At 40.4% G+C, this 25453-nt stretch overlaps 1 protein-coding gene and 1 long non-coding RNA gene across 6 annotated transcripts in view; one reads left to right on the top strand and one right to left on the bottom strand.

The window, feature by feature from the left end:
- MYH11 (myosin heavy chain 11) overlaps positions 1 to 25453 on the top strand; it is a 56520-nt gene that overhangs the window by 11476 nt on the left and 19591 nt on the right. For 3 of the 4 annotated variants that reach the window (XM_051774595.1, XM_051774661.1, XM_051774456.1), the window contains exons 4-15: positions 7203 to 7230; positions 14056 to 14158; positions 15888 to 15908; positions 18134 to 18226; positions 19130 to 19193; positions 20499 to 20597; positions 21606 to 21749; positions 23231 to 23326; positions 23712 to 23830; positions 23989 to 24141; positions 24601 to 24774; positions 24969 to 25142. In XM_051774595.1, the coding sequence (XP_051630555.1) occupies positions 7203 to 7230; positions 14056 to 14158; positions 15888 to 15908; positions 18134 to 18226; positions 19130 to 19193; positions 20499 to 20597; positions 21606 to 21749; positions 23231 to 23326; positions 23712 to 23830; positions 23989 to 24141; positions 24601 to 24774; positions 24969 to 25142 (1268 nt within the window). The remainder of the gene's footprint in view (positions 1 to 7202; positions 7231 to 14055; positions 14159 to 15887; positions 15909 to 18133; positions 18227 to 19129; positions 19194 to 20498; positions 20598 to 21605; positions 21750 to 23230; positions 23327 to 23711; positions 23831 to 23988; positions 24142 to 24600; positions 24775 to 24968; positions 25143 to 25453) is intronic. The other variant, XM_051774519.1, reaches the window with a different exon arrangement.
- LOC127466182 (uncharacterized) lies at positions 89 to 15847 on the bottom strand. Of its 2 annotated transcripts, XR_007902652.1 has the most exons (4): positions 14736 to 15847; positions 12101 to 13242; positions 3837 to 3909; positions 89 to 2027 (listed from the first exon to the last, which is right to left on the bottom strand). It is a non-coding gene; the product is annotated as an uncharacterized LOC127466182 (long non-coding RNA). The 2 variants fall into 2 exon arrangements; XR_007902651.1 differs by lacking the exon at positions 14736 to 15847 and having other exon boundaries at positions 12101 to 14045.

Raw genomic sequence — 25453 nt, forward strand, 5'->3', positions numbered from 1 at the left:
GGGGGAAACACCTCGTGTGCTCCTGCCGGCGGCACAGCCGGGAAAGATCTGGTACAGAGGGCCACACGGGCTTTCTAGAAGTTTCACAGGAATTCTTTGGCAGGAACGGCAGTCCACAAACACTGTGACTCAAAAAGGAAAAACAATCCTTTTACCCATCTGTGTCGAGGCATGTGGGAAGGTTTCAAAGTCAAGCAAATAGTTTTGGCAAATACGGGCATGGAAAATGCTCCCTCTCCACCAGTGGAGACTATTCCAAAGTTAGCTGCTAGTGCTGCTGGATCCTCTCTCTCTCTCCCCTCTAGCAAAGCAAATTCAAGTAATGTTTTGGGGCTACTTTCCTTACAGCCTGATGTCTGGAGCCCTGAGCTGAGATGTGCTCTGTTTTCTGAGGATGATGGCAATGAGTAGGGGGAAAGCAGTCAGGCCCCAAGTGGTGCAAACAAGTTCAAAATTCACAGTGCTCTCCTCCTCCTGCAGTCAGTACTGACAGAACAAGGGGATTTTGTACTAAGGAAAAATCATAATTTAGGGATGGAAAAAGCCATAGTGATGAATGTATGCAACACCTAGAGACTACAGGGGCATGACCTGTTGCCATCTCACAGCGACTTTGGGTGCTGCAGGAAAACAGGACCTCCACAAAATGCTTTGAAATTTAGATGTCCTCATAAGGCCCCTGACCCTGCAGAAATTCTGGCTGCCAACTATGGCTCAGCAAGATTCACAGGCTTGGCCCTAAAGTTTAGGGCTTCCCGGTTTGGAGCTTAAGGATTTAAGGGTTTAAGGCTTAAGGGTTTTAGATCTGACTGGTGAAAACAATAAACAGCACCTCAAATTTTCAGTTTAGCAGCTGGATTAGTAGCCAGTATTGATTTTTCAGTAATATTTATACACATACACAGAACAGCAATTGTTTCAGAGAAACTAATCTGTTCAAATCCCCTGTGCACTTTATCTGACTATGCAAATGAAATTACACAGTAGTTCTCTGGGCACACAGCACGTTGTAATCACAAGGATTGCAGTACCCCTGTAGTTATCTCACTTGAAATGTGTACCTGATGAATTTACTAGAGGTTCCAAGCAGTTAGTTTGGCATATCATACTGAACTGCCATTTTCTAAACCAAGATTTAGACTACACAAAGCCTTTCCCCACAATGAAAAAAAAATCATCCCCTGTGTGTGTGCCAGGCCATCAGATTCTCACAAGTACAATTGCCTGATCCTATGCAGACGTCTACTGCCTGAAAATACCAACCAAAGCCTTGTAATTTAGCACAAGATGAGTATACATATATACATATATTTATTTATTTATTCGCACGCATATATAAATACACACACTAGAGGTGACTGATTTCAGAGGCACCAAAACAAGTCTTTTCCCCTACAAAAATCCTCTCGTGTACTAACCATAATGCTAACAAAATAATGCAGGTAACAAAATCCTTAGAACTTCTGAAGATTTAACTCCTGAAGATTATTATAACTTAGGTTCCTGACTTCAGAATCTTACATTTCCAGATATAAGAGTCCTTAAAATATAGCTAGTTCAACTCCAGACCCAGAGAACCAGGTATCTGCTTTACAATATTAACCTTTTTTCCTTTCTATGGTTTATATGGCATTTCTTTTCTGGAGCTATTTCAGTTCCTTTATTTAAGTGCATCCCAGAAGGCAGAGCTACAGTGCAGCAGAGGAGGATCAATAAAGCAACAAAAAAATATCCTGAAAACAGACCTTCCTACATACTGTGTGATATAATCACAGTTACAAAAAACTTACTTGGCATAAGCTCATCCCGCTAAGCCGCAGTGATCTGTGCTCCAGGTCACCTCTGGAACTCTGTGCTCTGCATCCAGCACTGCCAGAGCTCTGAGCAGGCCCTGAAGCCAGGGCAGCCTTTCCTCAGATCCTTTATTTAAGCAGCAAGCCTTGAGGAGAGATCTTCAAGCAGCTTCTGGCTCCTACAGATCATCAGCAGTGTTCTCATTCAGCTGTGCAGGCTGCTGCAACTTGTCCCTAGAAATGGGAGGGGGAAAAACAGCTGGGGAAGGGCTACAAAATTTCTGTAGGAAATGAAAAAGAAAAAACCTAATACAGCCTATGCTAAACAGAGTTGTTTTGGCCTGCCAGTGCATGAGTTTTCTGCCTAACATGAAACTAGTGTCAGCATAGATCAACCCAGCAGCACAAGAACATTCACTCTTCCTCTCTCTGTCTCCTGTCCCTCTAACATGCTCTCCCGAGCAGCCACTGGAGCTGCCTTGCCCTGTGCTATGGCCATTAACTGCACCTAGAACAGCCTGGGTTCAGCTGTGCCTCCTAGGCTGAGTGCAGGACAGTGGAAATAGGAAGAGTGCATGTTTCTATCTATTCACTTTTTTTGTGCTTAAGATAATTTCCTGGCACTACTGGCTTTACTCCCCATTATTCATGTGCCCCCTTTGCAAGGAATTCTTCCTGAGAGCAGAGAAGAGGGGGAGAGCAAGCAGAAAGAAAGGAGGAAGGAATAAATGATCAGTTAACCTTGAAAAGACTGCTCTTCCACCACCTCCCATCCTGACCACGCACAGCTGGCACTGCAGCCAGAGCAGTCCCACAAGAGCTCCCATCACAAGCAGAGGACACCCACGCTTTACTTGCACATGCCATTTTGGAGCCTTTCCATCTCTGAAGAGGGCCCCAGTTGGTTTTAAAGCTGTGCTTTTGTTTGTAAAAAAACCTACTCATGCTTTGTGCATAAAACTAACCCAAACCTCAGAATAACTCCAGTTATTCAGCCAAATTATATTCACCCTGGAGTGGTGAAAGGGGGCGTCACCGTGATTCTGTGTGTGCACGAAACATGGACAGGCACAGACAGCTTCAGGGGGGTTTGTAGGCATATTTGCAAATGGAATATAAACAAAAGTCCTTACTCATAAACATGGATCAGGGCACTAAATGTTTTCCTTGTGAGAATTCAGTACTGCTCCTTATCTGGAAACTTGCATAGTTTCTGCTTGCCAAAATAAAATATGTCTTAGATTCATGCGACTGAAGAATTATATTCTGGTACTTCATGGCCAAGGCCACTTGGCCCAGAGCAATCAGCCTGTTCAGATGTCTTGGGGAACCTTTATCTTTTGGTGAATCAAGCCTCCATGACTGCAGATTGCCTCCTACTGCAGGCTCATCATCTGGGAATCACAGCCCTTCACATTCTCACCCTCTCCTCTGTTGGCACAAACATCCAGCAAAAAACATGAGCTGTGCACACTGCATTCCTCTTGTGCTTCAGAGACTCACTTGGTTAATGTATTCATTAGGGATGATGCCAAAGTCCCATCAAAGTTGTTCTGATAAAAACACTTAGCCATGGTTACCAGCAATCAGATAATCTGACTTTCTTCCAAATATGCAGAAAAGCTGATATCTCACAGGACACAGGAATTATCAAAGATGTTGGCTGGGCAAAGATAAAATTTCCACTTGTTTCAAGTGGTTCTGAGCACCTAAAACCCTTTTACAAATCACAGTCATGCTGTCTCATGCTCAGCTGGGGGTACTGGATGTCTTGAATCTACTGATTACCATGTCACTAATGCAGTATGATCATTGCCCAGGCACAGCCACTGGGGCTCATTTCCAGCCAGAACAAGAATAAACTTTAATGTTCTTAAAGATTAAGTGAATATAACATTCTGCAAGAGTATTTTGTGTGTGTGTCCCCAGGAATTACCACACTGAACTGGGCCCCAGTGACTGTCTTTACAGACAAGCTTAGCTGAGTACTGCTACACTTAGAGACTGCAGTCATAAAACATTACCCAGTGCTCCTGCACCCACCTCTCTCTCCTGTGTTTTGGATGAAGTAGCTCCCCAGTGGGAGGAGTAACTCTGCTGCCTTCTGTCATCTTCCCTGCATGCAGAAAACAAAAAATGATAGACAATATCAACATGAAAAGTCAGGTTATACAGCAGTACTAACAGATATAAAGTTTTCATGCAGTTGATTAGTCTTTTATTAAGTTCTCTGGCAATAAATCATCATGGAGAAGATATATTAGAGCTTTCTGCAGATCCAAGATTATTTTCTGCAGAGCCATTTTTATGCAAGCTTGAGTTAAAGATGGAAAAACAAACAACCTGGTAGTTATTTGGAGGTATGGGAGGGAAACACAGTTCCCAAGATCTTAGAAAAGGAGGCTGCTGTGAAAAGCCATCTGTTTACTGTGTCCTTAGCAGGACTGTACAGAAATGTCCCCTTTAGGCAGTGGAGTTATTAACAAATGTAAAGGAGCAGTAAGTGAGTGGTGGAACATGGGTTCAGTCTGGTTTTTTTCCTTTTATGGTAAAGCTGCCAACTTGCTGCTTCATTGTGATAAACCATCTGATTTTGTTGGTGATTAAGCAGAGCTAACTGGTCTATCAAGAACAGAGGGCAAGGATTCTTACAAGGATTCTATCTGGAGGTGTTTGGTGAAAAAGCTAAGCAGATTCCAGAAAGAAAAAAAAAGTCTGCTGCATGTTTAGGAAAGATGCTGAGGTTTATAATGTAAATGTAGATATCTATGCTATTAATAATTGAGAAGAAAATAAGAAAATGTCTGACACATCTAATATAGACATACAGAAGGTGGATATGATACTCTTCCAGGTGGTGTCAAATTTTCTTAAGAGGCATTAACCAAAAAGATTAAAATCTAGAAAGTGTTTTGTTACTTTTTAAGCCCCAGGAATTATGTCTAAGGAGTTTTATTTATGCAAGTCCTTCTCTTCTGGTAGATCTAACCACACAAAGTTGCAGATTCACAAAATAGGGCACAGACCTTTCTATATATAGAATAAAATATTCCAGAGCAGGAATAGGACTAATCAAATGGGAGAGCCTTTGAAAGTAAAAGAGACCAGTATCTGCAGCTCAAGTCATTAAAGAAGAGGATTAGTTTTCCTGATACATTTCATCCTTAGCATTGCAATTAGTTAGAACTGTTGAAGGAGACACAAGAACATCTGGAATTCTCCCTCCACGAGTGTGTACAGAACAGTTTGTCAGCAGGAGGTTTCTCCCATGATTAACCTGTCCCAGAGGGCATTTGGTGCAACTTCTGACCTTCCCAAACCTTCTGCTCTTACATGTCCCAAAGCTGCCCCCACACACACACTCATGTAGCCCCCTGTGGTGGGCCAGTTTATGACACCTCCAGCAGGGGATTCACTTACTGGGAAGCAAAAGAAGGGCAGCAATGGGCAGCAAAGAGTAGTGAGAAAATACTTGGCTTAGAGGGGACCAACTTTTTCTAACGTCCCCTGAGCTCAAAAATTCCTGGCAACTCTGTGTCAAGGAATCACTTTTATTTTCTTTATGATATTTATGACTTTGTGATGCAATAACAATATATGCCCATGGTTTCTATTTACACAACAGTGTATTTTTAGCGAAAATTCTACTGTGTTCTCACTTTTTTTAACTTAAAAGAAAGCCTAGTTCATATCCTGCAGCGAAAAACAAACATACAATAAACACAGCTCTTCTCCTCCCAAATGTTTATGTGGAAGAGTCCAGCTGTGCTGATTGCTGACAAATATCTCCAACAGAAGTGTAATGAGTAATTTTGTACCAATTTTACCGAATAAAGCAGCTAAGTGGCACCATTTGTTGTGTGCATGATCAATAAAGCAGTTAATGTTAGAGCTGTTGAGGAACTGGGAGTAAAACAGTTGTTTCATATCAATCCAAGCCAGAGCAGAATCCTCTACAGCTTTTCCAAGGCTGGCTGTGGGCCAGGCAGCACTTGCAGCTTGCAAGCTTAATAAGTTTATCTCATGGTATTTATGACATACAGGGTCAGCCACAGGGGAAGCAACCAGACAGGTAGTCCTGCAAGTCACCCCACACACTGAACAAAAGGAGGAAGGAGTTCATGTCTATAACTTCTGACCAGAGGCTCCATTGGGCTCACGCTGGCTCTGCATTTGATAGATAATGCCAAACCATACAGAAGTAACTGGCTTCAGCCTTAATTATCTGTCTCAAGCCTCAGATTTGTAGCTACACACACTTTTCAAAAACGTATTTGACCTGCCTGGGAGTTTATTTTCCTAAGTCAGAAGATCTTTCTACAGTCTGTAGAGGCAGAGTGTGACAGTCTCAGCCAAAGAAGGGCCAACTTCAGCACTGGGGCTGGTTGCTCAGAGCCTTGTTCAAGTCTACTTCCAAGCAGCCCCAAGGGTGGAGATACCACACCTCTCTGGGAAACTTGTCCTGATGTTTGACAAGTGAAAAAAATTATTCTACTTCAGAATGGATCACAGCAACCATGTTAGTCCTGCTTTTTGGTACAGAATTCAGTGTAAAAGTTCTGAAGGTAGACAGAAACTCCAGCTCCAAAAGGATAAGCAGAGAGAATTGCTCCAAGAGCAGGTTGTGGAGGTAGGATGTAATCCTAAACCTTCCTGCAGCATTACAGCCCACTGGACTCTGGTGTGCAGAAACCTTCTACATGCCTCACATAGTGGAAATGGAGACTTTGGTCCTCCTTTTCATAAGGACCCAAAATGTGTTTGATGGTCCTGTTCATAGTAAAAAGCATGAAGAATACTTATGTGCTTGTTGAAATGACCTTGTAAAATCTATGAAGTATCTTGTTTTATCTTATACTTTGGAGGATATCTCAAAGAAATTACTTGTCCTCCTGATAAAAATTGTCTCTCAGTCTGAAATGAAATAGAGAGTATATTATTCAGGTATTTGAACTTCTCTGCTTTCAAAATTCAAAGCTTTGCATGACAGGCTTAAAACATTTTAGTCGTTCATGCCTTATCTGTCCAGATTTTGTTTCAAGTCAGCTGCTAGCCATAATTCATAAGCATAGTAAAAGCTTGAGTTTCAGGTTTGAAATTTTGTTATAATCTTCTTATAGAGAGCCTGATGTTTTGCTGTCCTCATTACAGTTCATCTCTAATGGAATTTACAAAAATTTTTTTTGACCTCTTAACCTTTTGTTCATTTTTTGTGCAAAATATTTCCATTAGAGATGGTTATTTAAATGCAAGGGCAAATTAAATAAGATGTTAACCCAGTACTTTTGACTAATTGTGGTCAGCCACATTTTAGGTCTAGGCTGTTCGATGTAAATCCTTATAAACATAAGTGCTCCTGTCAGAAAAGCCATTTTCCCTAATTAATGGATTATTTCTCTTTATTTACAGATCGAGAAGACCAGTCTATCCTGTGCACGTAAGTAAACCAATCTATTTTAGTGTATCTCAGTGTTACAATGTCTTTCTTTATTCAAACTTGATTCAGATTCTGATGGAACAGAATGTTTTGTCATTCCTGCCTATTTTGAAAAATCACTCAAACTCTTGAACTGGACAGGGATCTCCTACTTGACCTTCAGTTTTGACCATTTCTCCATTCCTCTCTTGCTAGTTAGTTGGTTTTATTTGCTTGAATGCCATCAAGGATGTTTTTGACATAATTTTGTGTTTGTTAAGTTAGGCATTTTCCAGTCTTCCTGATCAAAAGTAGGATTTGATTCTAGGTAAATGCTAATTATTGTTTGCAGAAGATGGCATGTGTATTATTTATAGCAGGTTTATGCAATTATGCTGTAATCTGTCATGTATTGTAAATACAAACTGAACTGGTTTTAGGTTATCTGAGAAAATGTGGTTACTGAATGACTGAATATATATTTACACTACAGTTTTTAAAAAGCACTGCTACTGATCACCAGCCATACCATTATTTGTTGACTGGAAAAGGATTATCACCTAAGAAAAAGTAATAATTATTCACTGTGTCTGGTACCATAAGGGTAGCATAGCTCTAACCTCTGTTATAACAAGACTTCAGTATATGTAAGTATATCAATCAAAAATCTGTCCCAAAATGCATCAGTACCAAAAAGAAATTTAAAATCACTGCAATGATGAAGTAAAAATTGACTATCACATTCTTCCCAGGATGAAACATGTCATGGTTATGAGGATGAATTTACAGTATGCATTTCCTCCTTCTATTTCTGTACTTTAGTTTATTTTTCCACTATTAAAACTTTGGAATATTAGTACTTCCAAGAAAGGGACTTTCTTTTGCAAATCTCTGCCTTCTTGTTCATGAAAATCCATTTCAGGATCCTCTTCTGGCAGCTAATGTGCATTAAAATACTTTTTTTTTTTCACTTGGCCAGCTTGATGGAAACACAAGGTGCTTCACACCAGTAATACATAAAATTGAGAGAATGAAATGTCTTTCCCATTTTAAAAACAGCCACAGTAAATGATTCACCAACATGTTTAGAATAGTTGCTGTATGCTGGATGAACATCATGACCCATAGCTTAAAACAGTCCTTACACGTCTTTTAAATCAAAAAGTTTAGTCAGGTTAAAACCCATGTACACAACTTTAACCACTGCTGATTTAACATTCTTGTTGGCCTTATTTGGCTGTACAGAAAGAAGAAAGTTCACTTGGCTTTCAGCTTGGCAGCTCTCAAGTTGAAGCAATTTGTATTATTATGTAGAATCGCCAAAATTTCTAAGAAATTATTTTTGCCTAAAATATGTAACAATAACTGAAGACTTCATGGCACTGATCTGCCAGGATCTTTTTATTTAAATAGCTACAGACTTGGCCTTCCCAAAGCCTGGTACCTGGGCTGTAATACCTGTAGCTGTAAGGATTCGTGTAAGTCACCTGAAATGATGCTGGGACATGGCAGGGGGGTAGATCTGAGAACTGATTCCATGTTTCTGACTATAAATACACCCATTCTCAGGACTTCACCCTCAGCTCATTGAACCTGCCCTCGTGTGGTTAAGTACTGTTTGTATTCTTCTTCAATCCCTACCCTTTGTGTGATTAAACACTGTATGTTTAAAATCTCCCTCTGTCTTTAACACTCATGGGTTCCAATGCTTCCTCAGAATTCCTTGTCTTCCCAGACTTTATTTCCTCTACATTTTATTAATAACTACACATATACTGCCTTTAGTCTAATGTCCTCTGTGCACACATCTTTTCTCTGTTAGCTCTTCCCCATGGGCAGCATCACTGAACATCCTCTCATGTCACTCTCTGCCAGTTGCTCTCACTTTACAGTCAGACTTAAAATCCCACATCTTATCATGCACATTTACAACATAAAAAACTTTATACCATGGCTGTGCTTACTAATATATATGTAGCTGCATTATCGTAACATAACATAACATATGTAATAAATACACAATATTGCACAAAGGGCATAAAATAAGAAATCTTATTCTTTTAGGTACCTGAAAATTAGGGCAGGTAAGACATCTCTGTCCTTGTGTTTTGGTCCCTGTAGTGTTCTGAGCAGCCTTCACAGCTCTGTTGGGATTTCCTGACATTTCTGCCTGTGCTTGGGCCTCCCCACTGTGGTCTCTCTTGTATGACATTTGAGTTGGCCATGAAATAGTCTGAATTCACTCCTGGTCTGTGTTGATCAGCATTAGATGTTGCTGAAGGAAAAATCCCAAGAAATCTGTCCAGGTGCTCAGAAACCTGAGCAACCTCAGCAACCAGAGCATCAGCAGTTAAGGGTGAATTGAACTGGGCAATGGCCAGTGAACAGACTTGTGACTTTTCAAGCTTCTTCCAATGTAAGTAGGGGCACGAGCCCTCAAAGGAGACTTTTGGCCTTTGTTGTTTGATTTCTAAAGACACAAGTGGATTCTCCTGGAGTTTTCAAAAGGTTTTTTACCAAAAATCCCACAAGTGCTTATTTGCATAGCTAACCACATGAGAGTTTTAACAATCTCCTCATAAACCTGTCTGATCTTGGGTTTATCATATTTTAGCCACTTCTTGAAAAGAGTGGGTGGTGTGTTTTCTAGAAAGCAAATGTGGCAAAGAGGACTGTGCACAAGTTTCAGTTAAAGAAAAAACTACCATAAAGGAATGAGGACAGAATCTGATCAAAATTCTGAATGTTTCGGGTATTGTGGAGTCATGGAAACAATGCTTGTTAAACGCTTGATTTTTACATACAATCAAATACCTTTTCATTACCTTTTAGTTCTTTAAAACATGCATTTAGTTTGAACAGTTTCTATAAAAACAGGGAAGTAGCAGGGTGCTACTTCCACTTCATTTGATATGGTAGCAGACAAAACAGTGGGTGAGGCAGGGACCATCCTGCCCTTTTCCCCTCCTTCCCCTCCGTCTCTCGGGGCGAACTCTCCAGAGCCTCACCCGCACACGGGGCTCCAGCCCACTTTCTGCCCCGACAGGCATCAAGAAGCCAAGTCGTCCAGAACATCTCCAAACTGCAAAGCCCTGTTAGCCCACAGACTCCTCCAGGAGAGAGCAGAACTCTCTCCTTTCCCAGCTCAGTAAATCCCGCAGGCCGGGGCTGGCCGGCGCTCTCCCGGCCGCTCTCCCACACAGACAGCTCGGGGAGCTTCGGCCCCTCTGGGAGTTGTTTTGCAAGTAAACTTGTAGGATCAGTGCGCTGGCTGGCTCTCTAGTGGGATACAGCTGGGCTAGGACAAAGATTTTCATTCTCTCTGCACATCTCACACTGCAGGACGGAGCCTGCCAAGCCCTAATGGGATTTAGAGCCCCTCGCTGGCTGCTCTGTGCACAGAGGCTTCCCACAGTGCCAGCACAGCCGGATTAAGAGATGTGTGAACGGGCAATTTTTGTGGTTCATTGCTTACTGAAACAAATGCTGGAAAATAAATTCTGCTGTTACTTTCTAGATGTTTCAAAAAGTGGAATTAAGCTAGGTCTCATATCATAATATTAACATAGAAAGCTTTCAGATTTCCAACAGCAACAAAATCTCCACTTTTTAAACCAATTTTTCCCAGTTATTCTCAAATGTACAAGAGTCCTAGTTACACCACAGGCTCAACCCACAACAGTGGGGCCAACCTGCTAGTCTCACCTTGTCCTAATTTGGAAACCTATTCTAGCTGAGATGATTTTCATTTAAGGTGAAGGCAATGGAGTCATGGAGGATTCAGTAGCTCACGTGGTACAAAAACTCTATTATAGCTGAACACTATATATATGAGCTTATGTGCTTTAAATCCCATACCAAGTTCCTAAAACAATGCCTGGCAAGAACCAAGGGAAGAATAAATTTAAATTATACCACATGACATGAGAGTGGTATTTTTAACAGATCAAGCCTGTTAGCACAGTGGACCCCTTTGCTCTGGGAAGGTCAAAGAGTTTCTTAGAAGGAAAACATGTATGGGAAGTAGCTAAAGTTGGGCTGATCAGAACTGTGCTATAGGACTTGCTTTTGATGTGTTTTTTTTGTGCTGGCCATCCGAGTTGGGTGCAAAGAACAGAGCTGGCAGTAAATGTGCTCCCTCTATGTGTGGCAGGCAACAAGAATGATTTGAGAGGTTTCAATTAAACCAGTGATCATCCTCCTCCCAAAAGATGATGATTAAGACAGTGGTAACAGCATTTATATGTTCACTTTGAAACATAATTTAGTCTGAGGAAAATAGGCACTCAGAAGAGAGGAGCAGATGCCTCCTGGGAGGAACCCCACTGTATATGGTCCATGTCAAAACAACTGAAAGATGTTTGCAAGAAAAAGACTCATCTTTAAAAATTCATTCACTGAGCTTGACAGAGCCATGCAGATTTTAAAGCAAGTGGGATTTCTCAAACCACCTCACAAATGAAGTTGTTTCTGCCACCCCTGAAATGCTGGTGCTTCAAGGCAGATGCAGGAAAATACCCAGCACAACCAACTCTATTGCAGCTCAATAGTTCTAGGAAGAATTCATTCTGTGAAGTGAACTAAGCAATTCACATACTCTCCTCCTCCTGGGTCTCCCCTGGTAAGCTTCTTGATATTTACAGGCATTGAACCTGATGTAGCCACTCCTCCTCATTAGCTGGTTTTCAAACACATGGTGTTTTATCACTGAGATAAAATCTAGATGTTGTCATACAGCTGTGATGCATCCTTCAGAGTATAAGAGCTACTTATATGTTAAATGGATAATTGTTTATCAGACCTGTCTATTGTCATAGATGTTTAAAAATTATCTATGTTAAAATCAGATGTATTCATCAGCTGTAGATATTATTCTTTGTTACTCACTGACCTCAGAGATTTTTTTCTTATTGTAGCTGTTGAGATTCTGTCTGTTTTCCATTTCATGTTGAAGCATTTCCATTTCATGTTGAGGAACTCTTTATTGTCTACTTCAAAAGGAAATTAAAGCCCCAAAGTCTATCTGCAGAAAACAGGAAAGCCCTTAGCCTGTGCAGAGGCAAAGAGTTAAGGATGAAAGAACAGAACAAAATGTTAAGTAACTTAAGCATTACAGTATGATGGGATAATTACAAGTAAAATGATGCCATATATGGTAATACTCACAGGGATTCAGGGGAAAGCCAAATGATGGGCACTGCTGCCCTGGGAGAAAGGAAATGCAATTCATGGAGTGATGAACTACAAATAACCTTTAATAAAATGGAATAGTTCAAAGTTTGTTTGAAGAAAGTTGTTTTGGTTGTTTTTTTTCCAAAGAAACAAAGTTGTAAGGTAGATTTATTTGAAAACTTTGTATGCATATGTCTTCAAACTGGTGTGCTTGGTTTGGAATTGTTCCCAGGACACTTAATTTTTATCAATAAAACACAGAAATGTTTTAGCACTGAAGCTGAGGCAGAAATTAATCCAACCTCTAAACTGTGCAAATTAACTCAGGTCTTGTGAAAAAGAATCTATTAATCTCAATTATTTCTGGTTAAAACTCTAAAAGCCAGAAGAAACACTTCTTATCATGTTGTACTTCAGGCAGGAATTGTTTTTTGTTTCCTAAGGTTTATATCAATGTCATTTGTCTTGAAAGTTCTGCCCAGTACTTACCCATATTTTTATGTCCATTTATCACTGGTCCCTTGGTAGGGAAAATTAACTCCTGATTTCCTAATTAGGAAAAAAAGCAGAACTGCAATGGATCCAACTAAACAGTTTCAGATTCAAAAGAGGTGACAAATAACCATGGGATTTTTTTAATGTATTGTTCCTTTGGTTTTTTTTTAAATCCATTTTAGCTTAGCTCCAAAGAAAAAGAGGTCCAGCTTACATTTAGCTTGTTGCTCTGCTCACAGTACCAGCTTGATACAGTTGAAAGAACTGGTCTGTTACTTCCACACCCAGTTTAATGCCCTCTCTGACTGCTGAGACAGGACAGTATAAAAACAGTTTTGTCCATATAATCATCAGAGCCAGAGGTATCTGAAAGACATAAGATGATGTAACACTTAGAGAGGAGAAGTAGCCTGGAAATGTTCTATTGAGAAAAGACTGTGTAAATCTGCACTTTGAAAACCACTCTTTTGCTTTAAGAGAGGGCTTAAAAGTTGTAAATAAACTTCACCTTGGAAGTCTTCCAGGAGATAAGAAGTTACCATTGCCTTCCTGCTTCCCCAGGGACACTGCCCAGAGCAGAGCAGGGATGCCAGTTCAGGTGCTCAGACATCTCCCCACGAGATGTCCCTTACTACCCAGTAAGGGACACCTCAGGCAGCTCCAGCCCTGGTCCCAGTGAATGCCAGGAACATCTGGACACAGTGTTAGGATGAGGCAGAATCACTGACTTATTCTTCCCACTGATTCAAGATGTTAGTCTACTTTAATGCCAGAGTTTCAGAAGAGAAAACCATTGTATTACTGCTGATGTTTTTTCTTACTGCTGTACCACATCTGTTGTCTTTTTTGATCTTAAAATATAAGCAGACTCCCTGCCAGTTCCACTTCTCATAAACGTTCAGATGCTGCCAAAGGAAGATGAACTGTGGTTCAAAAATGCATCATGTTTTAGAATTCCCTTAAAATGGCCACTCCAATACTGCTGGGAGAGAGATATAGCTCTGATAATGCATTCTTTGCGTGCTGCAGTCAGGTGGATTTGGAGAGATGGTGTTCTGGGGTAAACAATAACTGAGCCGGGCATTTTCCAGTCCTGTTTTTATACAGTAATTACATCGACATGGCAGAAGGAGCCCACTAGTTACCTACTTTCTTTTGTGTTATTTTCTTTCCCCTCAGAGGTGAATCTGGTGCTGGCAAGACAGAAAATACCAAAAAGGTCATTCAGTACCTGGCTGTTGTTGCTTCATCACATAAGGGCAAAAAGGACACCAGTGTCACTGTAAGTGAGCTCTTCATATCCAACTCTTCCTCAGGCCTCTTAGGGCTGTGCTCAGGTGACATTGTTAACAGCAAGTCACTGACTGTGGCTTGTCAAACAGTTGACATTATAAGAGTACACAGTTACATCACAGCTCTATGTTTATGGAAAAGAAAAATTTGTTTGACACCATCTTAGGCATCAAATTAGAACGTACCTCGGGAGAACAGAAATATTCATGGCTTTCCATATGCATAGCACCTATTTATATCCCAGCACGAAGGCCTTGAAGTCTGCCAGGGCTCAAGTCCTTATTTTACCCTTGACCTCTGGCAACTAAGAAGTTTGGGAAAGCCTGTAACTAAGACGTGGTCCAACTGCGTCACAAAAATTTATACCAGCATTTAAACTTCCAAAGTTTTGATTGGATTTGTGAGTTTTCTTACTAACCACCAGAGAGTCCCAGCATAAAACTTGTCTTTTGTTTTTACTCCTCTGTCAGAGGAGGCACAATTGAAAGGCACAATTTTTTATAAGTACTTTGTTCCTTCAAAATTCGTGATAGTCTTGCCTTAGAGACTAAAGTTCATTTTCTTACTTTGAACCATAATACAAGCTTAGACCTCTCCATTTCCTGGAGATTTTTAGGATGGTTGAGGCTCTCAACTGCCTTTGCTGTTCCCAGTATGACTCCAGGTCCTACGTAATTTCCAGCCTTTTGAATGTTACTCAGATTTCTGCAAAAAAAAAAGCAGCAATTCACTTTTATGACCAAACAAGCTTAATTCACAAAGACATTTCAATGTGTCCCAAATGCAAGACTGGGTCCAAAATAAGAAATTAGTAGGGCAGTGGAAAATGAAGTTAAATTCTCATGACCACACCTGTGCTGGGTCCCAGAGCTGCCCTTGCCCAGCCTGTGTGCCGGCACACGGAGCACTCCGGAGCACAGGCTGTGCAGCCCGGGCTCTTCCATCAGAAAGAACTGGGCTTTCATGTGCAGTGGATTCTGCTTTGGGGCAGGGGAGGGAGTAGATGTCTTTTTGGGTAGTATTTTCTAGAAATCTGTAATTAAATTTAGTGTAAACACTTTAAGACTAAAGGCATTGTTTTTCTTTGTTTAATGTTTGTGCAAAAAAGTTATTTCTTCCTCCTGAGTCCCTGCTCAGTGGCTGGGGGAAATGAACTTGTGGTACCCAGGCCATCCCTAACAGGCATGTAACTGCAGTTGCTGCTGACTCCTCTGGGGAATTACATGAGTCCCAGGATTAAATTTACCCTGAGACAGACTTGAAGGCAAATATTCATCAGATAGGAGCTGAGAGAAAGTCTAATTTGTCCAATAACATGCTGGAAAAGAGTAATTCAGTGATTGGGACTAATGACACAGCAATCTCAGTCCTTAAAATAAAATGAATAGCAAAATGCCTCAGTTGCACCAGAGGAGAGTTAGGGATTTATCATGAAAATATTTGTCCTTGCCTGGTCCTGAAAGACTAATCTGGGGCTGGATCCAAATCCCATCCTTTTGCTTCAGGTTGGTTTTTTTTCTTCAGCTAAAATGCTCTCTATATGTTGATGGTATTTGTACTCTTGTTATGTCTGCAATAGATTGTTTGTATCCGTATTCCTGGTTTATTTGCATGGAAACTGTGTATTGGTTATTTTAATACAGAAAAAAAAACAATAACAATGTCTGTGTAACGGAAATTATACTGACACTTGTTTTATACCATGTTATTCAATACAGCAAGGTCCATCTTTTGCTTACGTGAGTAACTTAGACTGTTTGGTGTGTGTTTAAGGCACGGAGTGTAGATCTGCATGCTATTGTTGCACCCCAAAAATTTAAGAGATGTCATTGAAATATGTTGTATGATATGACAAAAAGCAACAATAGCACCAAATGCTCTCACAAATCAACCCTAACTGTGTCAGGCTCCATGGTAAAGAATGAGGTCTGACACAGGCAGGGTCATCTTTCAAATATCACTCTCTTCTTTATCTCTGTGTGTGTTCCAATTGCCATAGTTTGAACTAAATTTCCCACGATCCTGGAAGAGCCTTTCAGCCTGAAATTAAGTAACGTGATTTCTGAATGAAATACCCAAAGGCTTTCTGTGCTTCAGGTTGAACTTTTTAGGACTGCTGTGAAATAATTCCTAAACCTCACGGTGTTTGATTCGTTTGGCTGCATGCTTTCCACTGGTTATTGCTTTCAATTTTCATGTTGAGTCACACCCACAAGAGTTAGCATGTTCTTAGCTTGCTGCTATAACAGAGCAACTCCCACTGCAGCACGTGTCTGCAGGTGTGTTACAGCAGCTTCTGACTGGGAAGCTCCTCTCTTGTGTTGTGCCTTCCCAGCATCCCAGCATCCCGATGCTTTGGGAATACAGGCAGGTTTGCTGGCATATCCTTTGTCTTTCTGTGCCAGCCAAGTGGGATTTTTAAGGGGTTTTTTTCCCCCCATCCCAACTGCTGCCTCTCAGACTCCAGCTATGACAAAAGGGAAATGTGTTGTGTGCCCTGAAGTTAATTTAGTCCTTCCTTCGACAATCTCTCTGCAAAAAAAATCATTCATGGTTGGCATAGGCACCTCTGTGGAGCTGGGTGGACTTGGAGCTGCACATGATGCTGCTCCTTGGGAGTCATGGTTTTAAACCCCAGGTTTATGACATGGTTCAGTTCTCACCAGAAGCAGGTGGTATCTGTCTCAGTTTGACAGAGAAGGCTCTATTTTAGCTGTGACCATCTGATTTCAGCAACACCACCCTCTTATACTGGAGTTTTTTAAACCTACAGAGTGTAACTGGACAGAATTGTTCAGTGCAGAGAATCTTCAGGGACTTCTAGGGATTCACTACTTATTCTAGGATTCCTGTATTAGCTTGTTTGGAAATCTTCCCTCCCCCTACCTCCAACTCTTGGGTAGTAAGGTTTTTAATTATATTTTTGAGGTAGCTCTCATCATTGCCACAGAATTCAGGAGACATTCAGGAGCAACATTTAGAAAAAAGTTACCAGTTTTGCACACTAATTGGGAAGCACTTTCATTTTCCAAACTATTTCCTAGATTCAGTCAAAATATTGCCTTACTTTCTAATTAAAATGATTTTAAATATATCATATTATCTATTTTCTTTTTAGAGTGAGTTATTTGAAATAATGCATGTTACTACAGAGTAGTACTCAAAGAACAGGATGACAAGAAGCAAATGTGAAAGTAAATGGTGTCATAGGACGGAGCTGAATGAAAAGTTCAGAAAAGCTGGATACATATACAAAGGGTTTTTTAAACTTCATTGATTTGCTTAGAAATAGATTAGATAAATAAACAGAATTAAATGCGTGCTTGTTTCATTGCATGATTTGTTACCTTAGAAAATACCAATCACAATTAACAATATAATATTAGGTTTGTGTGTTTGCATGAGAATTCATTATCCTGGTTTGAAATAAATCAATGCAATTCCATATTTAACCTAAGTAGCCTTGCATGACTCATTAATAGACTTGATGAAATCTGCTTTGTAGCTTTGTGCTGCATTACATTAAAATGATTCTCAGCAAGTTATTCTAATTACATTGTCATTTGCTAGCAAAGGATCTCAATAAACTAACTTGAAAAAGACATGCTAGAGGTTCCTTTAAGAATATCCCTTTTAAAAATTATATTAAACCAGAAAAAATAATTGACATTGAATGACCCCTTTTTTTAACAAAGGCCAGTCATGATGCTAAACAGATTAATAGAGTTTGATCTGTAACAGTCAACAGGGCTGGAAAAGGGTCATGTTTACAGGGCAGCAGTCAGTTATACAAATATATAAACACAAAGATTAGCAGAGAATGAAAACAAATCCACACGAAATGCAGTATTCAGCAAAAAAAAAATTAGAGACTTAGATTTCACATTTTACTCCAGTGTACATGTGTTGGTTTAAACTTAGTAATTATGAATTTTAGTGTTAACTGCTTCTGAATGAATTTTAGGGTGAGCTGGAAAAACAGCTTCTACAGGCAAACCCTATTCTTGAAGCTTTCGGAAATGCCAAAACTGTGAAGAATGACAACTCCTCCAGATTCGTAAGTAGGAGAAATCCAGTTGGTCTATGTGTGGGGGGGAGGTACAACACATTTTGAAACCCAGTGTATAGACAGTGGCCCCCATCAGTGCTTCTCATTAAAGCAGGTCTTAAAACTAATCCTTTAGAAACAGTGTGGAATTCCCCTCTGAAACAGGAATTTGGTGTGACAGAATATTAAAGAACAAGCTCAAATTTGACAATACCATTGTCCTCTCACTCTCTATGTGTGACCTTCCAGAGTCAATTCCTGCTCCAGCATATATCCACCTTCAGAATATTTGCAAACGAAATCTGTACTTTCTTTGTCTTTGCACCACTGTTGAGTGTATACCTCATAAGGTGTGACTCTGATGGTTAATATATTAAATGAAAAACAACTGGAGAAAAATAAAAAGTTATACAAATTTGAGTTAGAATGTTGCGAGCTGAGGGTTGTCCCTCTGACAACACCTCTTTCTGGGAATGCTGGCAGATGCCTGTTTTCCCAGCAGACCCTCGTCTCCTGCCTCTGCTCTCTCCCTGCAAGGTTCAGGGATCCATGCAGATCAATCTTAGCAGAGGGAGTTGCACAATTCCAATGCTATTCCCTCATTGATCTTGTGGAAATCAAAGTAGAAAATAGATGCTGTCATATCCCAGCTTCCAAAGCCAGTAGGGAGAACTCCTTTCCCTCTATGTGTCTGAATGAAATGTGGGGGGAATTTGTGCAGGGGGATTATCAGAGAAGTTCACCTCCTTGAAAGGAAGGCTTTTCCAGGGGTCATCCCAGCAGGAGGGAATCAAGCATGCTATTCTTAGGAGGAAGATGTACATATCTTATGAAGCAGATTTAATACCAGTATTGGAAAACCTGGCATAACCTGAAAGAACAGCCCAATCTAGATCTTCCTTTCGTTCACAGGGCAAATTCATCCGCATCAACTTCGATGTGACGGGCTACATTGTTGGAGCAAACATAGAGACTTGTATCCTTTTCTGTGAGCTGCCCTGGAGGCTTAACTAGGGTGAGCAGAGGGAAGTAAGATAAACAAGCTCCACTGCATGTCTAAGAAAGGCAAATATTGCAGAGCCTGGTATAAACAAAGATGGAGGGAAGTGGCTCCATTTGTGCTGGTATCAGCTCCTCAGTTTGTCTTGCTCTCACGTTTCCATTTTCAGGTCTGTTTTCCCAGCTATAGGAAAGTGGGCTATTGGCTGTAAACAGCTTCAAAAAGTGGAGGCACCATACCTAAGGCAATGGCATGGGACTTTAAAAGCAGAGTCCCAATAAAAGGAAAATGGGAAAAGACTGTTCTGGGGTTAAGGCTGCATGTGACCTTGGGAGCTGTGCAGCTGTTTTGTTCCACACCAGCACGATCCTGCGTGGGTCACTCCGGGTCCCTGAGGCCTACTGTTCCAGCTGCATAAAACGCTTTAAAACTCCCTGTATCTTATTGGTGCTGTGAGAGGTACCCTGAAAAAGCACTGAATGCTTGGTATTATCACTCCAGTTTACCCCAGAACTCGAGACTGAGAGTGTGTCCCTGATTTCAAGTCCAGCTTTGGCACTTCGTCCCATCCCTCACGGCACGTCGGGATGAAGTCCAGCTGCTCAGTAGGGTCTCACCCTCAGCCATGTGCACCCTGGCTTCTCTAAGGGAAGGCTCCTGAGCCTTGCAGATTGAATGACCAAGTCTCTGGCATCATGTGCCCTGCTGTTTAGGAATAGCAAAGGTCAGATATGTTGTACTGGAGTATAGGCATTCCAAGAAAAAGCATTGAGAATGATCTATGAAGGGAGAAGTATATATGATACCAAGTATGACAGCTTTCTAGTCCTCCTCTAGTTTCTGGAGGACTGAAGGGTCATTTTAACAAAAATAACATACCTTTTATACTTACAATGCTGGCCACAAGATCTTTTTTTCCTAGCAGCCCCCTCTTACGTTGAAATAATCTTACTGGTACTTTATTTTCAAAGTAGTGTGAATTATATTGTGACTATTATTTTTATATCTTTGATTTTAGAAGCATTTATGTCTGTTGTGCTTATTATCATGATTACCAGCATTTACCATGCAATAAGAGGTAGGAAATTGAGCTGCTTATTGTGGTAAGGATAATACCAACACCAGAGCTCCTGCCACAGAATTGGACACATGTTCTTGTTAGACAAGCTCGTGGCAAATATTTCAGCAATGCTATTGATGGTTCTGAGGCTGATGGTACATTCAAGGAAGGACTGAAATATGTCATTGATTTTGTTTTTTTTTAACACACTTGACAAACAGATTTGCTTGAAAAATCCCGTGCTATTCGTCAGGCTAAAGATGAGCGAACATTTCACATCTTTTACTATTTGATTGCTGGAGCTTCTGAACAAATGAGAAGTAAGTCACCCACTAATGATTCTCTCACCTCATTGAACAGTCTGAGCAATGGCTCACCTAAGTATTTATCTTCATTTCTTTAATTATATGTCACTCAATCCTTTCTATAAATAAACAGCCCTCTAGCTATAGAAAATAATTCTCTCAAGTGAATTATAAGAAAGCACCAATTGATGTCCCCCTGTTTGAGGCAGGTCGTTTGCAGTTTACAGGATATTTCAATTTACAGGAGATGTGCACTCATTCAGATCCCACCCTGAATAACATCAAGGAGACAAGTTGGGAAGAGTTATTCATTGTTTTACACAAAAGAAATTGGGGGTTCCAACAAGAATATCAGCTTGTGGTTTTAAGATAAATTAAGAGAATGTCTTTCCCACAGCCTAGCATTACTGTGAAACCCATAGAACGCTGAGAAGGTGAAAAGTGCAAGTGGATTCCAAAAAAGGATTAGACACAAAATATAGTGGAACATGATGGTCCAAATATGATATATTTCCCTAACTCACCAAAGAATTTATAAAGCAATGGATAACTCTGTATTTTCCCTGGCTTTTATGTTCCTTACCTAAGAATCTGTTGTTGGCCATAGAATAGGGCTGAAGAGCCTTTCAGTTCGGCCCACTTCGGTTGTTATCCGGTTCCATTCTAATTATTACCTGCTATGAATCCCCACAGGCAGAGGCATAATTCTGAGTAGTTATATATGTCTCTAAATCAAAGAATTTTGGGAAGAATGGCTCAACTTTGAGTCCATAGGTTACAAAATTACACCAAGATGCAGAGACATTCCTCAGTCTAATGAAAACTGGAAAAGTTAACACCATTAAGCTTGCTATATAGTTATTTTGAAAATATTTGTGCACTACAAAACCCTAAACTCCTCATGCAAGCACAGTCTTCCTTTGGTGAAAATGTTGGGGCTTTTTCTGCTGTTCTTAAGGAGAATTCATGAACCAAGAGCATTAAGTAGATGCACTCAAATAAAGCTTTTTTTCCTCTTTTTAGATGATCTGTTGCTGGAAGGCTTCAACAATTATACCTTTCTATCTGGTGGCTATGTGCCTATTCCTTCTCAACAAGATGATGAGATGTTCCAGGAGACCTTGGAAGCCATGAAAATCATGGGCTTTACTGATGAGGAACAGACAGGTAAGAATTGTTAGCAACACTGTATTCAAGGTACACATCACAAAATATAGAGATTCAAATGCAGAGGTTAATTCTGTTCAGAATAATCGCTTCGCAAAATACACATATGAAGATGCTACATTCACATAAAAAAATTAAGATTATTTAGATTTTATGTCTATGTTTCTGTCCATCTGAATGAAGAATTGCAAGGCTTTTTCCTATAAATTTCATAAATTCCAAAATACCTGCTTGTAGGAGGAACATGACATGTACTCCTGACCCATCTGAATTCCACAGCATTGATGCAGGCTCAGCATAGAAAAGTACTGTAACACATGGTGTTTTGAAAGGTAATTTGTGTCTATGAAAGGGAAGATTTCTCACTAGAAGAACTCCCTACATACCCGAAAAAGACTACTGAATTCAAGCCAGCTCTACCAACAGTAATGACCATTTAAAGCAATTTTTTCAGAACTTTCCAACAACTAGCGTGAAAAAGTTGCAAAATAATCTGATTTATTTTTGAAAGAAATGGAACAGGCTCAAACAGCTCATATGTATTCACTGATCCAGAGAAAAGATAAATAAAAACACAGAGAATGAAACAACAGCTAAACTATCTCGAAAACAGTTTTTCAGAGACATCCACCTGCGTAACTTTTACCTCACACTGTTGCTGGGAGCGTGTGGGGCTTCAGCTGGTGCATGCCAGTGTTCAGTGCCCTTGGATCCAAATTGCCATGCCCCAGGTGACACCTGGTGGCAAAACCAGCGTCATCCCATCACTTGAGCTTTGGAGCAGCTGCGGCCGCTGGCAGAGCTTCCTCATGTCCCACAGCAGCACCAGGGACTGAGCAAAAACTGTGTCAATTTACCAAATAAGCAAATACAGCTCCCTAGATTTATGCAATCTCCTCTGTAACACATCAGTAGGTTTTACTGCCTGAAGTTAGGTGACATCAAATTTGTGTATATTTTAGTACTCAAACATTAATCAATTACTTTTCTGTACTTGGACACTAACCCTTCAAAGATATGTATGCATCTGATTTCAGCTGCACAACTAAACATCCACACGTTCCTGCATCTTCAGAAGTGCCACACATTTTTGAAGCTGCTGGTAATTCAGATATTTTTTTATTTTAAAGACAGAGGTATTCTTGAGTGACTGAGCAGGGAAGATGCTACAAGCCACTATGAGTGGGAGATGAATTCCTCAGATGTGGGGGTCTGTCAGGGGAGCCAGCATAACTTAGCTTGGAGGTGCTGGTGTTCCCAGACTGGCCCATTTACTCCACTGCACAGATTGCTGAAATTGGTGCTCAGCCAGCTCTCAGACTCCTGCAGTTTATGGCACAGCCCTTTAAAGCAAGCCTAGCTCTTTCCAGAGAGGTACACACTACCACAGGCAGCAGAATGAACCTCTGCTACTGCAGAGAACTGAGCTTTCCAAATGTGGCCATTCTGTTCTTCCCTTACATGATCTGGTTCTCTTACAGCAATACTGAGGGTTGTTTCATCTGTCCTACAACTGGGTAACATTGTCTTCAAGAAGGAGAGAAACACTGATCAAGCTTCTATGCCAGACAATACTGGTATGATTTACCACTTTAAAATTGAGTCACCATTAAGAAATTAATAAAATAGCAACTTAAAAAGCACTCTTTATCAGTATTTTTTTATTTAATTGCTATTACCTATGTAGCTATGTAAACTTTTAAACGTGTACCATACTTAAAAACAGCTCAATTATCATTACCATTTCTAGTAATCTTGAATCCATAAATTGATGAAAAGTGAATTTGTTCCTTGGATCACAAATGATACTTTTATGGCAAGTGTCATCTCTTGTATGTACAACAGAGGAGCTTTTAAGGAAGATAAATAATTTCACATACTTGCTGAGCTACTCATATTCACACTTACTGACCTGCTAAGAGAAAATACCATCTGAAATAAAATCTCACTCTTTTATTCTAGCTGCACAAAAAGTGTGTCACCTGATGGGGATTAATGTGACAGATTTCACAAGATCTATTCTAACCCCAAGGATCAAAGTAGGACGAGATGTTGTCCAGAAAGCTCAGACCAAAGAGCAGGTATCTGTGCAGTCTGCTCAGCTCTCCTGAAACTATTCTCCTTTTTTCTTGCATCTTATCAGAAGGGAAATGTGGGTTTTCTGTCTCGTTATCTCTACAAAAACTAGCAGTTAAGTGGGTTTCTCCTTTGACTTCCAATTTCCACCTACTTTCTCCAGGCGGACTTTGCCATAGAGGCTTTGGCAAAGGCAAAATTTGAGCGTCTCTTCCGTTGGATCCTCGCTCGTGTGAACAAAGCTCTGGATAAAACAAAAAGACAAGGTGCTTCCTTCTTGGGGATCCTTGATATTGCTGGATTTGAGATTTTTGAGGTACGTATTGCAGGGCACAAGCTGACTAAACTCCATATTATCATGCAGTGGTTTGGATATGAGGTAACAAACATCTAAGTTCAGAGCCACAAAACCCATTTGGTTCTTTCAGGCTGGCAGCCCATGGCCAGCACAACCCATAGGTCTGCTACACCTGGCTGCTTGCCCTTCCCATGGGCAGGAAGCTCTGGGATCTGGTAGAAGGTTCCTACAGGGCTCAGTTTAAAGCCAGGGTCTGTTTTTTACAGTTTACTGAACAGGTCCCAGTACAAAGATTTACCACTTGAGAACTTAATGTAAATTTCCAAGACATTATATTGGAAAAATATACATCTTTATATTTGAATTAGTCTAATATGCAAAAAATAAATAGAAAATAGCACCTATCATCTTGCCATTTAAGTTTGCTCTTGAAGGTCTCTTTCTAACATTATAAATTCACTTTTGTCCCCTTCACAGATCAATTCCTTTGAGCAGCTGTGCATCAACTACACTAATGAGAAACTTCAGCAGCTTTTCAACCACACAATGTTTATACTGGAGCAAGAGGAATACCAGCGAGAAGGCATTGAATGGAATTTCATTGACTTTGGCCTTGACCTGCAACCTTGCATTGAGCTGATTGAAAGACCTGTAAGATAATCTCTCTACAGGTGGGATAGTGCATAGGTTGCATCAGGCCCAGTTATGTATCAGTACAATAAGAGAGGTCTTTAAGGTGTTTCAGATCCTTTATTGCCTGGGATGATTTGTAACCTAAGGGGGGAAGAAGGTGGTGCTTTGTCTTTGCCTGCAAAAAGACTGATCTGATATCACTCTCATTGCAGACCAACCCTCCAGGTGTCCTGGCTCTGCTGGATGAAGAGTGTTGGTTCCCCAAAGCTACTGACACATCCTTTGTGGAGAAACTAATGGCAGAACAAGGCAACCATCCCAAATTCCAGAAGCCCAAGCAACTCAAGGATAAAACTGAATTCTGTATAATGCACTATGCAGGAAAGGTACTGGACAGATTGAGCTTTTCTGACTTGGGGAATCTGGATTCTTTGATACCCAAATGGTAAAAGAGAAACACTGCATGGATAAGGGGTGGGTTTAATTATGAAATGTGCATATTAAGTGCTTTAATTATATAAAATATGAAATAAGATTTGCAAAGTAGTCATGGTTGTGCTAAGCTCACAAGGAAAAAAAAATAACCAGCACTGAGGTTATTGAAAATCCAAGTAATCTGGATTCTTTTCTAGCAAGCAGACATTTTAAAAATGCTAGTATATGTGAGAATAAATACTCAACTCAGCTCTCAACCCTA

This window comes from Manacus candei, unplaced genomic scaffold, assembly GCF_025592945.1.
Source record: "Manacus candei isolate 608988 ecotype Guabito, Panama unplaced genomic scaffold, ASM2559294v1 h1tg000002l, whole genome shotgun sequence".
Taxonomy (NCBI): domain Eukaryota; kingdom Metazoa; phylum Chordata; class Aves; order Passeriformes; family Pipridae; genus Manacus; species Manacus candei.